This window comes from Phasianus colchicus, chromosome 5 (genome assembly GCF_987193195.1).
Source record: "Phasianus colchicus chromosome 5, bPhaCol1.hap1.1, whole genome shotgun sequence".
NCBI classification, from domain to species: domain Eukaryota; kingdom Metazoa; phylum Chordata; class Aves; order Galliformes; family Phasianidae; genus Phasianus; species Phasianus colchicus.
This window is the reverse complement of record NC_143440.1, coordinates 6,990,935-7,006,520: the sequence shown is the minus strand read 5'-3', so window position 1 is coordinate 7,006,520 and position 15,586 is coordinate 6,990,935. Positions and strand designations below refer to the sequence as shown.

General features: G+C 47.1%; 1 protein-coding gene across 1 annotated transcript; it reads left to right on the top strand.

Annotated features, from left to right (window-relative positions):
• Positions 1-2,577: 2,577 nt before the first annotated feature.
• On the top strand, positions 2,578-4,978 carry CHST14 (carbohydrate sulfotransferase 14). Its single transcript, XM_031607197.2, has one exon. The coding sequence runs from the start codon at positions 2,636-2,638 to the stop codon at positions 3,707-3,709; it is 1,074 nt and encodes a 357-aa protein (XP_031463057.2). The 5' UTR covers positions 2,578-2,635; the 3' UTR covers positions 3,710-4,978.
• The last annotated feature ends 10,608 nt before the right edge of the window (positions 4,979-15,586 follow it).

Genomic DNA, 15,586 nt, shown 5'->3' with positions numbered 1-15,586 from the left:
GTATTGCTAAGGTTGAAGAGACCACCGAGATCCCCAAGTCCAGTTGTCAGCCCACCCCATCATGCCCACTATGTCCAAGCAGAGGCATGTGGCAATGCTTGTGCTGGCAGTCAGGGTCCAGCCTCTCTCTGAGCTGGAAGGACATGGATGGCTTTCAGTTTTTCTCTCCAATAAGAATGAGCACTTTTCTTCATTTTTGATAGCCAGGCTGAATTCTACAGCCTGCTTTAAACCTGTGCATGCTCACCATAAACAATGCTGGGACAGCAGCTCACTATAACGCTGTGTGCTCAAACGAATTTACTGTGACTTGAGGCTGGTGAATGTGTCTCTCTTCTACACCATTTATAGGGACTTTGGGATTCCTATGGATTAAAGGTGCAATTTAAGAGCAGGCCCCAATTTACCCATATATAGGAATGACAGCTGGCCTTTGTTAATGCATTGGGCATGCAGTAAAGCCTGTGTGTTTTCCCAGGCTCTCACAGTGGGAGTGGATTGAGAAGGTTGTGCAGTTGAGTATGGGGGACAAACAGTCTGAGTTACAGCAGACGTGGATTTTTATGGTGTCTGGATGTCCCTTTTTTTTTTTTTTTAATGTGAAATAGCAAAGGAATAGAGTTTTATTTCAGGCAGCATTGAATGTCATTTCTTAACGCAATGCTCTGCATGCTCCAGCAAGCTCCACTGATAATATCAGTTAGTTGTGGCTTGTCAGTATGCACCAGCTGGGTGGTAAGGCTGCAGAAATAGCTACCTGCAGTGGGGAAACAAGCATCAACATTGGTCCAAGATCACCACGAGGTCAGCAGAGCAGTTGGGTGAAGCAGCACATCTGCAAAATGCTATTCTTCCTGATTTCTGATTAGGATTGTTGAGGAGCTTCCAACTCAAGTCATCGCTATACATATCTACAAGCAAACTAAATTCTGTCACTTGTGTTTTGCAGTGTAAGTTTACAGCTAACCCCAGTAGCCCAAGCTTGGACTTTCTCAGAGCCATTTTGTGTTCTAAATGCATCTTTTCTGCAGAAAAAAATAAAAAAAAAAAGGATCTCTGACATATATCCCCATAGTTCTGCACACTTCTGAATATGAGGCTTCCTCTTCAGTTATCATATGAAACCACACCAGCCCTATAGATATAGGTCCCATCCAGCCTGGGACGGATGGAGCTATGAACAACCTGCTCTAGAGGGAGGTGTCCCTGCTTACAGCAGGGGGTTGGAACTAGGTGATCTTAAAGGTCCTAACCTAAACCATTCTATGATTCTATATCACCAATGAATAGAAACAAAGGAAAACAAGCAATGCCAGCCCAGCCTATCTTCTAAGTAATAAAAATTTCCCTCGGCTGCTTTGAAAATAGCATAATGCCTTTACCAGAGTTAAATCTGATCAGTCTTCCTGCTTTCCATTCGGGGCTGATTTGCATCTCTGTGCCACAGGTAACTCAGTGACACAGCTTCAGTTTATGCTGGAATTGAGATCAGAATTGAGATCCTTGGACCTGCTCTCTGAAATCACATCAGGAACCTGATTACAGATAGCACAGATTTACTGGTGCCCTGCTCGCTGCAATGTGGAATATATGTTATCTTCCTAAAGCCAATGCTATGTTTACGTCGAGATAAAACTAAAATGTAAAAATAATCTACCTTCAGGCTCTCACGCTTTGCTACAAATGCTTTGTCTGCCTCGGCTGACAAAATGCTCTTGGCTTCTGATCAAAGAAAACTAAGCTTTCTCTTGATGTTAAGAAAGCTTTTGACAAGAGAGAGTCCCTGGAAGCCTTGGTAAGCAGTGCAAGCATGGTGGTGTGCTCTGAAAGCACTCTGAAGGAAAATATGCTGAACAACGCACCTATGCTGTGACCTCTCCTCCAGAAAGGGCAGTGTTCAGACCAGCTACAACGGTGCATTCTCTACTGTTACCTGCTGTCAGGGCTGCCTGTGTGGCTCTTACTGCTCCTCTCTGGTGACAGCCTGCCTGCGTTAGGGCTTAGGCAGGGGTTGTGTAAGGAGAACTTCAGCTCGACAGGCTCAGCCGAAGTCAGGGATGAGGCTCTGAGGAATTACTTGCAGAAGTCTGCTGGCATCCAGTTTGCGGGCGGTGGCACGTCTGTTCTCAGCCATGACTCACGGGGCGCTGCGCTCAGAACGCGAGGTATTAAATCACTTTCCCCCTTTAGCTGCTGAAACCGTGCAGATCACAACGCATTAAAGGGCTAAACAAAGTGCGGCGTAACAATTAATGGAATCGTAGCACCATCGAGGCTGGGAAGGGCCTCCAAGACCACTGCGTGCACCCCCACCCCCGACGCGGCCTTCGGTGCCGCTTCTCCACGCGCCGGCGGTGGGCCGGCAGAGCGGCGCACCTAGGGCCGCTCCGCACGACGCACCACAGCCACCCGGCCGGCGGAGCCCGACCCGCCCCGGCAGGGAGAGGAGAGGGAGAAGGATGAGGGCGGGCGGCGGGGCGGGGACGCCGCGAAATGGCCGCCAGCCCCCAGCCCGCCCCTGCGGCCGTCACTGCCGGCCGCCGCCCCGCCTCGCCCTCCCTCCCCGCCGCCGGCTGCCGGCCCGTCTCCCCGGCATGCGGAGCGGCGGCGGCTGAGGCCCGGCGCCTCCGAGGCCATGTCGCCGCGGGCCGCCTTCCCCGGGGAGGTGCGGCGGGCGGCCGCTTCGGCGTGCAGCCGGTCCCGCCTGCGGAGCGGCAGCACGGTGCTGCTGCCCTCCATGCTGATGTTCGGCGTCATCCTGGCCTCCAGCGGTCTGCTCTTGATGATCGAGAAGGGCATCCTGGCCGAGGTGAAGCCGCTCCCGCTGCACCCGGCGGCCGGGGAGGTTTCCCGGCGGGTGGAGACGCGCGGAGGCGATCTGGAGCGCGAGCTGCTGCGGGACATCCGCAACCGCACCATCCGCTCGGTGTGCGGGCAGCGGGCCATGCCCCGCAGCGTCTGGGAGCTGCCGGCCGGGCAGCGGCGCACGGTGCTCCGTCACCTCCTGGTCAGCGATAAGTACCGCTTCCTCTACTGCTACGTGCCCAAGGTGGCCTGCTCCAACTGGAAGCGCATCCTGAAGGTGCTGGACGGGGCGCTGGAGAGCGTCGACGTCAAGCTGAAGATGGACCACAAGAGCGACCTGGTGTTCCTGGGGGACATGACGCCCGATGAGATCAATTACCGCCTGAAGAACTACTACAAGTTCGTCTTCGTGAGGAACCCGGCCGAGAGGCTGCTGTCGGCCTACAGGAACAAGTTTGGGGAGATCAAGGAGTACCAGCAGAAGTACGGGGTGGAGATAGTCAGGCGGTATCGAAAGAATGGGGGGAAGTCGGCGGGCGACGACGTGACCTTTTCCGAGTTTCTCCGCTACTTGCTGGACGAAGAGGTGGAGAGGATGAATGAGCACTGGATGCCCATCTACAACCTGTGCCAGCCCTGTGCCGTGCGATATGACTTCATCGGCTCCTACGAGCGGCTGAACGAGGACGCGAACCGTGTCCTGGAGGAAGTTCAGGCTCCGTCCTTCATCCACTTCCCAGAAAGGCAGTCATGGTACAAGCCGGTGACAGCGGAAACGCTCCATTACTACCTGTGCAACACCCAGCGCAGGCTGATAAAAGAGCTGCTCCCAAAGTACATCCTGGATTTCACTCTCTTTGCCTATCCCCTTCCAAACATCACCAGCGAGTTCTGCAGGCAGTGAGGTGGTTTTTTGCTTCCGGATCTGGAGTAAATTCTGCGAGGTTTAGCTAAGACAGCGGTGAAGTGTTGCTGCAGGGCAGGGGAACTTCAGGTTGGAAACCAGGAGACATTTCTTCTCCAGAAGAGCGGTCAGACGCTGGAACAGGCTGCCCAGGGAGGTGGTGGAGTCACCATCCCTGGAGGTGTCCAAGAGACATTTAGGTGTTATCCTAAGGAGCATGGTTTAGTGGGGAAATACTGGTGCTAAGTAGACAGTTGGACCAGATGAACTTGGTGGTCTCTTCCAACCTTGATGATTCTATGATTCTATGCATAATTTCATAACTTTATAATTCTAAAACACTCTTCATATAATTTTATATATTGCCTTTTCTACTAGGATACTTTTTGTATTTTTCCAATTCAAAGATGTACATACGCCGCTGACTTGAGCACAACAGCTTTTGTAAATCTATTTTTACTGCAAATTCTTTTTACGACGCAACGCAGAAAACTTCCATAAGGAAATCAAGAAGTAGACATATTTTAATATTCTTCTTCCCTTTTTTGTATCTTTAGTACTACATGGTGCACAGCTGAATCAGTCATTGTGTAGTTGCTGATGCACTGAAAGTTAGCGCTGTTAAATGTGGTCTTAGGTTAGACAGGAGGTGGTTTTTCAGGTAGAAGTAGAAGAAAAGACTTTCAAGCTTGGGCCTACTTCTCTTTTATTTTTTCATCTGTAGATGATGGTTAGATGAGGCTGGCTTTTTTTGTTGCTTTTTTTTTTTCCTAGTGACAGCAATAATTCTTGTTCTTTTTTTTTTTTTAATTATTAACCATTGAAATAGAACTAGCATTAAAAAAACCTCATTTTGCATAACTTGAGATATGAAAATGCAGGGTATTCACCCAGCGTGACGTTATCAGGTGAGACATCAAGCCATAACGGTTTGTTCTTTCTTTCTCTTCGAAATAAAGCAATGCAGGGTTCCAACAATATCAAAACCTATCGTGGCACTTAGAGCAGAAAAGAACAAAGACTGACCCAAGTTGTGGCAGCTCACAGCCTCAGTCACTGCCTGTGTGCCCACATGCATTGCAAACCACCGTGGAAGATCTCCAGCCATGTTTGAAACAGCGGCGATTTGGGGTTTAGTCCCCCTTTTCTGGATGTGCACATCATTTGTATTTAATTATGATTGTTGACTTTTAGAAATTTGAGAGGTACTGGGGAATGTTGTTCTGGGGGGCTGTGTCCTCCTTTTTAATAAAGTTTTTATATGAATGAGTCTGTTGCTTTGTGCTTTTTTTTGTCAACGTTAATCTTTATTTTCATTCTCAGCAGAGAAGTATGGCGAATAGGCAATTCCTGCCTTGGAAGGAAACTCATCCAATCCAAAGGGTGAAACAATTCCATGACACAGGCAATGAGATGAAACGCAGCAGCAGCAGAATAAACCTCTAATTGCTGTGGAGTTGGAAGATGGATTACAGCAGGGACTTAGTGAAGTGATCTCCCAAAAAGGTGGAAGGAAAGTGTAGAGGTTTCTGTCTTTTTTTATAAAAGCTTGCTGAAATTGCCTGAAAGGAGGGCATGGAGACACATCCAAGTGAACTCAAGGTGGAGGGATGGAAAATCCTGCCAAGGGCAATTGACCAAAGTAAATTAATGGATTTATTCCTGCTGAAGCTACCACCGCCTTTGCTGAAGTGAATTCAGTCTGACCTCCAGGTCTGTCTAACTAGGAGTAAGTTGGTTGGACTTCAGTGTCTTTGTGAGGATGAGGGAGTGTTTCCTATTTGTTTCGCAGCTGGGCTTTTAATTAAAAGCTTATTTATCAGTAATATTAAAGGCTTGGGCTGCTTGTTTATCTGCTGCACTTTGTGTTCCCTGTATTCATATTTTTAGTCTCCTGTCTCCTTAATCTAATGTATTGCATTCAGGCTTTTCATGGAGCCTTTATGTCATTAATTGCCTTTTTCTCTTCAAAGAAGAGCAGACAGCCTTCCCCCAGCTCCTTATACTCTCCCATGAGAAAGATTTTAACGAGGGCAAAATCTGCAGAACCTCTTTGGTTGAGCAGAGATTTGTCCCATACCTGGGAAAGCGTGGCCTCTTGCAGGCTGCTGAATGCAAATATGACAAATCAGTTAGGTTTCCATTAGAGATAATTCATTTTATCCATGGCCAAAAATTTCCAGAGGTCTTTTTTTAATTTAAAAAAAAAAAAAATCTCAGCAGCAGTGCCATTTCTTTTTATCAGGTGTTTCTCTGGTGTGGATTAAGTCCTGAGCAAATTCCACAAGGACCCAGAGAATGAAAATGCATGCAAAAGCAGCAAGAAGGGCTTCAGCTCAAGTACACAGTCAGAAGGTAATTGTAAACCCAGGAGTTGTCTTTGATTGAATGTGTTTTCCACTTTTTCTACTTTGTCATGTTTGCAGTCACCCAGCAGAATAAAAAGACTGAAAAGATGATGACTTTACCTTTTGAGTTTTTCTTGTTATTGTTGTTGTTCTTTATTAATCCCCAACACTGTATGGAATGTCCCCCAACTTTCCCAGATCTACAGTTGGAGGTTTTGGCCACTGGCATTTTGGCACTGCATTTCTCTCTGTTGATTTTCCTGATTTCATATTGAACTCTGGTGACTCTTGCACCCGCTGATCCAGTCCTGTCTCTGTAAGTCTTCAGGAAATGTGGATGTGTGGCACTGAGGGACATGGTTAGTGGGAATGGTGGGGATGGATTCAGGTTGGACTTGATGATCTTAGAGGTCTTTTCCAACCTTAATGGTTCTTTATGATTCTTTTAGGCACATGGGTTAGTGGGCATGGTGGTCATGGGTTGACTGATGGCCTTAGAGGTCTTCTCCAACCTTAACAATTCTATGATTTCTACCAAACTTCAGAGAAGAGTGCTGGAAGGAAAAAGACCCCACAGCAAAGAAGTGACATGTTGCAAAGCTAATGACCAGCTTCACAAACTGGTGTAGCTCACCCTTGCCAGGTCTCATCTTTGCTATTGCTCTCTTGGACTGAGTACCTTCAGTCCCTGGTCATTTCATGGAAGAATCTGAACCATGCAGTTTGGACTGAGGTTGAAAGAAGAGAAATACTGGTGCTCTCATTCATCCATTTTTAATAACATAAGGTAAACATATGTGAATGATACTGCTCAGCTTGAAGTCACAGAATTCCCCGTTCATACAGGCAAGTGTTTATGCTCTGTTAATTTGTATGATAGTTTTCTGCTTTAGGAATTCACTGTAGGTCAAGACTTACACATACAACACTGTGTGTCTACACACAACCTAAAAGAGCATCATGTTCCCCTGCACAAAGTACTAAAACTGGTCCATTGCAGCCTGTCATGGTGATATTTTGTATTGGTTTGCTGGGTTATTTCTCATAGTTAAGAACACTCAACATCGACTTGCTTGCTTGTGGAAAAATCTGATTTAAGTTTCTGTGAAACGAGACTCGTGTATCCTGTTGCTTCGTGGAAGAAGACCTCAATGTCTGCATTGATGGGAGAAGGAAGGGCCCTGCTTTCCAGTGCTTCATCAGCTGAGAGCTGTGAGAAGTTCATCCCTGCTCCATGTTGTTTAAATAATAACTGAGTGTCACTGAGCCAACTTTTTGAATACTTTCCACGTTGCACTAGGACTGCAGCAAGGAGGAAGAAGTAAGCTGCCTGGTTTTAGCATTCAGAGCTGCTGCTTTGACTTCCCCTTGGAGAAGGGCAGGTCACGATCCCCCATTATTTCAAAGTCTCGTTTCACATAATGTCTTGCTTGCTGATTCCAGCCCTAGGAGGTCTGGAAAGCCTCATTTCAGCATAGCTAAAGCTGTTTGCTAAAGCTCGAGGATTTCTCATCAGGCAGAAGAAATGGCTTTGGCCCCGATGACCTGGGGAGGATGCAACAGCACTGCAGAGCCAGCACTGGTGATGGGGAGCACTTGCTGAGCCAACAGTTGGCAGCTGCAGCCTGGGCACTTGTATTTCTAAACCAACTGCACTGCAGCCGGCCACTTGCAAAAGAAAAGGGTTTTATTGTATTCCTTCTGGTCGCTGCAGCTGAGCTCCAGTGCACACGTCAGATTTTTTCCTCTTTCCTGTTGGCTTTTACTCCTGTTGCTTTTGCAGAAATAAATAACTTCCTTGACAGGCTCTGGTGGTGAAATAAGTGCACGAACACTGCCAGTCTCCTTGCTGGCTGCTAGCCATACCCCTGTGTCTAACAGGAATAAATCTGTGGATGATTGTTTCAGCATCTGCACAAGGCAGAAAAACAGATTTACTTCTTCTCCTCTTTGTTTTCATTCATTTATTATTATTTGTTGTTGTAATAATATTAATAATAATATGAATCTGAGGTATATCCTAGCCTTGTAATAATATTCCGAATCCTTCAGGTTCACCAGTTGAGCCTATTAGGTGTGTGTCTTATTTCAGGGAATCCAAATTCTATTGAAAGAGCTCCTTATAATCAGAGATTCCCATGATACAGAGGGTCACACCTATGGTCTCATGGAATTTTGGAGGGGCTTATTCAGTTGCACGTATTTTGGTAGCAGGGACAGAAGCTCAAGTCAAACTGATCAAGTCAAACTTGGATGCTATCATCCTTTGGGAGGAGAAATACCTGTCTTACAGTAGGAAGCAGGGAAAAACTGCTTCAGGTGAGGCCTTGGGGACAAAAGTTCGAGATGAGGCCATTGGGATCCTCTAGGCTGAGATTTGCAGGGGGCTTACAGTATTCCCATTAGCGAATGAACCAGGTGTGAGCTGGTGTCCTCATATCCCATCAAAGAGCTAGGGAGGGCAGGACAGCTAATTCGCACAAAATGTTTATCATTTATCAGTAATGACAGCTCATGCTAGGCAGAAGCAATGAGCTTCATACCCTCAGGCTGTGTTTTTCATTTCACCAAGTGTTCAGCATCACCCTACATGCATTCCTCTGGATGGGGCTTGAATAGGTGGATTCACTCAAAAGCAGCCTTACAATGAAACATCTGCCCAACAATGCACCCATTGTTTGAGAAATTATATGGAGCAGTTGGGAAATGACAAGTTTGTGGCTCAAACTCTTCCTCACTGTCTATCCATTGAGTTTGGTGGTAGACCAAGCCCTGAGGTTTTGCCCTCGCTTTCTCATTGAGTCACTGCAGTCCTTAAAATCAAACAATGAGCTCCAAAGAGGAAGTTTTTGGGAGTGACTATCCCACATTATAAAATCTGTGAGAGTGCTAGGATTTTCAAGAGCAACCACTGGATGTTCTGGATTTCAGTATTTGTGTGTTTTACAGGGAACTTGGTCTTCCCCAGGTTGGCATTAAGTAATGAATGAGCATCCTGGTTTCAAGTGAAATGCAGCCATTTTGTGGCCTTGTGAGGGCAAAGGATGGAGTAAAGCTCTTTTATCTCCTGTGATATTCCTGAGGGTGGAAGAGGGAACGGGAATGGGGACTGCAGTCATGCTCTCCTTGATGCTGGAAGGAAGGCAGTAACAAAGTCCCCATAAAAATGTTAATGGCAAGGAGAGAATCTCAGCTCTGGGAGAGAGAAATGTCCCACGGTAATGGCAAGAACAGGAGAGGGGATTCACATTGCATGGAGAATAGTGTGCACTCCAAGGTAGCTGCATTACATTGCTTTTTTGGGGCCATCTCCTGTTGACAGAAACCTCACAGCAAGAAATTAAGGGCATTTTTGTTTAAAAAAATAAATCCCACTGATTGTAATCATGCCTGCCTTTCCTTTGCAGCTAGTTCTGATGGCCTGCTGACATCATTGATTAGCATTTGGGTATCAGTGGCCAGATGAGACAATTAGAAAAGAGTAGAAGTGTAAGAGCTCCGGCTTTCTCCCTGCTAAATGGCAGATGCAGAGCATTTAATGGGGACAAGTGGATGGGTCTGTGCACGGGGATGGCTGGCTCTGAGCTGTGAGCAGTCCCCACCGGATGCTGGAGTTGTGCCTGGCTTCCCAGCCCTTAATGAGCTCCTTGCTCCCAGCAGGAGGGATCAGTGCAGCCCCACGTGAGGCTCTTGGTTAGGATTGCATCATGTCCCGTGGCGAAGGGCTTTTAATCAGCGCTGGAAAGGGATTTAGAGAAGCAATGTCGGGCAGGTCAGGCATGGGGCAGCCCGGGGAGTCGGTCTGTTTCAACTCCTCAGAAAAAAAATTCTTTGGATTTCCTTCCAATCCTTCAGATAAAACAACTTGAGGGCAGATTTTGGCCAAGAGCTGTGCTGATGGATGAGCCGTTTTGTCAAGAAACAAGACTGACTTCAGCAGCTGCTCACTCCAGCAGCTACAACCCTGGTGTTCACACATGGAAGGGATTTGGGAGCAAAAATGTCGTTTTTATGACCTTGCTTTCCTGAATGTTGTCCTGGTTTTGCAGAATGAAACAAGCAGGTCCCCAGGCTCGGCTCCAACATGAAGCCACGCATTAACACAGCTCTCAATGGGAATGACCCAACCGTTCCAGCTCCCAGCGGGAGGCTGCATGAGGTAGGATGTGCTGGTGCAGCCTCCTCTCAAAAGCAAACAAAAAGGGGTTAAACAACAACAGAGGGAGGAATATTTCCCCAGGAAGCATTTTGTAGGGTCAATCCGCTGCAATGGCTCTCAGCCCACCTCCTTAACTCCTGGTTTTTCTCATCTCCTTATGCTAGAGAATGAGACAGGATGGGGATGTTTTCCATCCCTTCCAACCTCCCCAGTGCTGCCAGTGTATGCTTTCTATTACAGCTCCATTCAGCAAATGGCTTCAGCGTGCAACCATGGCGTCACAGGCTATTAAAAAGAATAATAGAGAACAACCGTGGGAAAAGGGCTGTCATATTTCCAGCTCTCCTGGTGAGGAGCACTGAGCCAGGCAGCAGCAAACCCTGAGCACTTCCCTCACTCTTTTTCTTGTTGTACTGTCATGTCCCTGTCTGCAGGCTGGTTTTTATGGCTTAATCCCAGAGAGGTTTTTTCCTTTTTCTCATTGTAATGTGTGTGGATTGTAACCCAGAGATCTCCGTCACCGGTTTGGGCAGCTGCTCAGCACTGTGTGACTCCTGACCAGAGCCCCCAAATGCTCTCTTTCTCCCCAAAACAGAGCCCATAAATCAGTGCAGCTCAATCCTAGTACCTCTGCCCCCCTGCTGTTGGATTTTTCTGCTTCATCATCAGCTTCTTTGGTGATGCATGAGCCCAAAATCTCTGCTCACCCTCATACTGGCTACAGAACTCATAAATTGGGAGTGCTGGAAAGCTAAGCTGGAAAGCACCCAAAGTCTTCCCAAAGAGTTTTGCCAGAGTGTGAGGAGGAATTTAAGGCAGCCCAGGTTCTTCTGGCAGTAAATAAGCTCTGTTCCTATGAGGAAGGCATGGGGTGATGACACTCAGCATTTGTGCATGTATTTTGACTGCAGGGCGATGGGGAAAAGAAAAAAAAAAAAAGAATCAATTCATATAGCAGGAAAAATATTTGGCAACTGAAATGAAGCAGTGCTTGGGGCTATTTGCATCTCACTGAGCGTGGGCTTCAAACACTCACCAGCAGCCCCAGTGCTTGGCAGCTGCTAGGAAAAACAAGAGGTTTATGCACAAAGGGGTGATGTCTGCCTGCACATGAGAGGCAGCTGTTAGAAATTGCAGGGTGCAAAAGATGGGGAAAAAGATTGTTCTATCATACTGTTGTATGGCATCTGTGTGAAAAGCCATGGGTGAGCATGCGAGAGCTAGCAGGATTTATAGAATGAGAGGTATGGCCTTCATTAGCACCAGTGGCTGTCCTGGTTGGATATTAGGGAATATTTCTTCTCAGAAAGGGTTGTCAGACATTGGAATGGGCTGCCAAGAGAGGTAGTGGGGTCACTGTCCCTGGAGGTGTTCACAAGTTGTAGCACTGAGGGACGTGGTCACTGGGCACTGTGGGGGTGAGTTGGGGCTGGACTTGATGGTCTTATAGGTCTTTTCCACATCTCCATGGCTCTGGAACTTCTCCAGGGACAGTGGCACCACCACCTCCCTAGGCAGCCTGTGCCAATGCATCACCACTCTTTCTGAGAAGTGTTTCTTGATACCCAACCTGAACCTCCCTTTGTGCAATTTGAGGCCATCACATCTCATCCTAAAGTAACTGCAATCAGCACGTGATTCCAGGTCCTTTCAGCCAAGTTCTTCCCCCTCTCCTGTTGAGGATGCTGAGTCTAGAAAATAGGAACATGCAAAGGGCAGCAGCAACACGAATGTCCACCACAACAATCTTGCTGAAGCTGTTGCTGCTGTTCCATAGACTTTGTTAAGATGCTTGAATTATAAATGGATGAGTAAAGCATGAATAGCTAAATAGGAGGGTGATGGGCTGCTTTTCTGCCAGCAAAGGAGCAGAATTGATTTAGAGCTGAGGAGCACTTTGGGACTGCAACCTGTTGGTAGCAGGGAGGTGGAAATGCTGGGGGCAGCTGTGAAAATTTGGTTCACTGCAAAATAAAGCTCTTTGTGCTGGGCAGGAGGGCGTATTTGTGTTGCTTTTCCCTGCTGTGAGTTCACAAAGAAATGCAGGAGCTGAGAGGAAGTTTGGCAGCAGCTGCAGTGCTGCAATGGGATAATGCCCCAGGTTTTCTGCCCCTATTAAGCTCCCATTTCTCAGCACTAACACACCCTCCCTGTATCTCTGTGATATTTGAGTTGTGCCCTGGAGTTTCCCATACCCAGGCTCTTCCCTGGGGCAAATCTCTCCCTTCTCCCCCTCTCCTCTCTGCAACGGTGTTAATGGGATGTGATCTAAGAGAAGAGATGGGGATAGGAGTGGGGACATCCACTGAAATAAAACTTGTTTGCTTTTGGGCCCGTTGCAGGTTTTACAGGGTCTTTGCATGGTTTCATACTCATCCTGTCTTTTTTCAGCTCGCTGTTGTTCCTGCATGATTTTTGTTGTTTTTTTCTTTTTTCTTTTTTTCTGAAGCTCTGGCATGTTTTTCCAGGCTTCATGCATCTAATTTAGTGAAGGGTTAATGCACATTTTGCCAGGATTTATTGTACACTTTTCTGAATTGCTTCATGGACTAGGGAACATTCTGCTGGGATTGATGCACACTTTCCTGGGATTTCTAGGATTTGTGGGCTCTGCCAGCTGCTCCCTCCCTTACACACGGCCCCATAGGGGGGTAACAGCATTTCCCACCCTGCAGCAATGGATGGCAGGAAGCAATCTGGCACACAACATGTTTAGAGGAGACCGATGTCTTAGAGCCACCGAACCATTTAATTGCCAATAAATACAGCCCACATGTAAATAATTATGGAGATCTGGAAAACAGCGTCGTTTTCTGTGAGCTGGCAGCCTGCAGAATCCCTGTGGCAAGTGGATAGATGAAGATCTCTTGTCATAAGGAGGAAGGAACAGCAATGAGCCAGCCTGGAGACCTGCTGGTGTTGCTCTGGGAGGTGATGATCACGGCTGTGGTGCAAAGGGTGAGTTGTGCCGTTGGCTGAATGTAGGGGAACAAGTCCTAAAATTCATCCCTTCTCACCAATGGCCATATCAGGCTTTGTCCATCTCATCGGGATTGTTGCCATACGTTCTTTGGCCATGTCTCTCGGAAGGAAGAGCTGAAAGGATCGACCCCAAGGTTTGGACATTTATAAGCATTATTTTTCTGCCACAGCAAGTTTTCTTTTGCCATTTTCCCTTAAAGCTGCAGTATGTTTGCTGAATTGAGCTTGACTATATGATGCAAACTGTTTCCTCCATTAGCCTCTTCACGCTTTATCGGTTCCATTAAGCTTTAGCCTCACTTCCTGTGAACTCAGTTTATCTCCTTATCCCATTTTCCTTTATTCTGGCACTGAAGCTAACTGGACAATATTAGCACATTGCTGCTTACAAAACATTTTTGTGAGAAGTCACCACTCAGCAGCTAAAATTTACCCTTAAACTTACGTGTGCTCTCTAGGTAAGCAATGCATTACCCATCTTCTAAAAGAAACCACGTTGACTTCATGGACTTCTTCATGCTGACTTCTTCATGCTGACTTCTTCATGCTGAATTCTTCATGGTCTGATTTTTGGGTGGTCCTTTGTGGAGCCAGGAGTGATCCTTATTGGATCCTTCCAACTTGGGATATTCTCTGATTCTATGGGGCTTGCAAGGTAGCATGCAACAAGTTGGTGAGGTAACTAGGATAAGAGCAGGGTGGAGGGATGGGAATCAGAGCCCTGGGGAAGGGAAAAGTGGATGCTGGAGACTGGAACAGATGTCACAGAAATTTCAGTGGTTATAAGAGACAGAGACATCTGAATGGGGTCTCCTCATGGGCAGCAGAAGGAATAGAGTCCACTGATGTACATCTGGACAGGTTTGGGCAGCCTCTGCTCATCAGAGACCACTTCCAGCTGTGTATATGAAAGCTCAGAGCCAAGCATCTGCACCAGAGAGACCAAATTTTGGAGGAAATTATTGACTCAGAAGATGGTGAGGGCCTGGCTCAGGCTGCTTAGAGGAGTTGTGGGTGCCCCATCCCTGGAGGTGCCCAAGGCCTGGCTGGATGGGGCCCTGGGACATCTGAGCTGGTGTGGGGCAACCAGCCCACAGTAGGGGTTGGGGCAAGGGGGCTTTATGGTCTCTTCCAACCCAACCATTCTGTGGCTCTATGAATTTTGAGAACCAACCGTTCTGTGGTTCTTGGGGTTGGAGTGGCTTTAAGGTCCCTTCCAACCCAACCATTCTATAGTTCTATGAAATTTTTTGATAGAGAAATTGCAGGATGGTGCATTTATCACTGCATAGTCACAGCAGAGCACATCTGGATAATATCCACACCACACTTGGCAACCTGAAATTGCCCTGATACCCTACTTGGACAAGGAGCTGTATCATAAGGAAGGGACCCCAAATCCCCATTCCCATCTCAGAAGGACCGACATCAACCCAGCAGTTTGGCATTTCCCTGGGGTTTAGGGGGTTCCTATAGCAACAGAGCACTGCTTGTGGTAGCTCTTACCTTTATGACAATAAAAGAGTGCTCATGCACATTTTCTGAAATTAGTGCCAGTCACCCTGCACAGTGCGTGTTGTCAACATGGTTATACTAATCAGCAGCCAGTACACTAGCTGAGGCAAAACAAGGGCTGAAACCATTTTTCTTTGCCTGTGCCCACAGCTGGGGGATGCATGGAGTGGGATCTGCCCTCAAAATGTTGCTTCCATGTACAACAAAACAGGGTTGCAGGATGACCCCATCCCTACTGTGATAAAATCCTGAAGGCTTTGCTTGTCACCCTCCAGAATGTTAAAACTGCAATGGAAGTGATGCCTGGGCTGTGGGTTTTAGGGGCAGATCCCAGCCCTGCTCCATCCTTGGCTTGTGGCTGAGCCCCAGTGGTACCCAATGTACTGGGTGATGGGGATGCAGATTTCTGGGAGCAGGACTTGGTCACCAGCTCAGGGGAAAATGAAGGATTAAGTATGGTAAATGTCAGATTTTTCTCAGAGAGGATTTAGTAACTGTGGAGGATAACAAAGAAGCTTCTCACCATCTGGGAGCTGAATGAAGGGTAAACTGACTGAATGAAGGGTAAACCGGAGCTTAAGAAATCATCATTAATTTGCCACAGCAAGACCTTGCTATACTTAGAGAAGTTAAAATGCAAGCTCTCAAATTCATCCTACAAGTAGCTCAGCAAGAGAAGGTATCAGGGGAATGCATAATGGGATGGAAATGGGTCCATTCATAAATCACTCTCAGTAATTCACCACTGCTGAAGGATTTGACAGGTCATGGAGTGGAAACGTTGAGTGTGCCTGATCCAATGGGATCCAGGGCATTCCTCCATCTCACTTTCGATGCAGTGGGAGGGAAATGGGGTTCAGCTGGTCTCAGCTG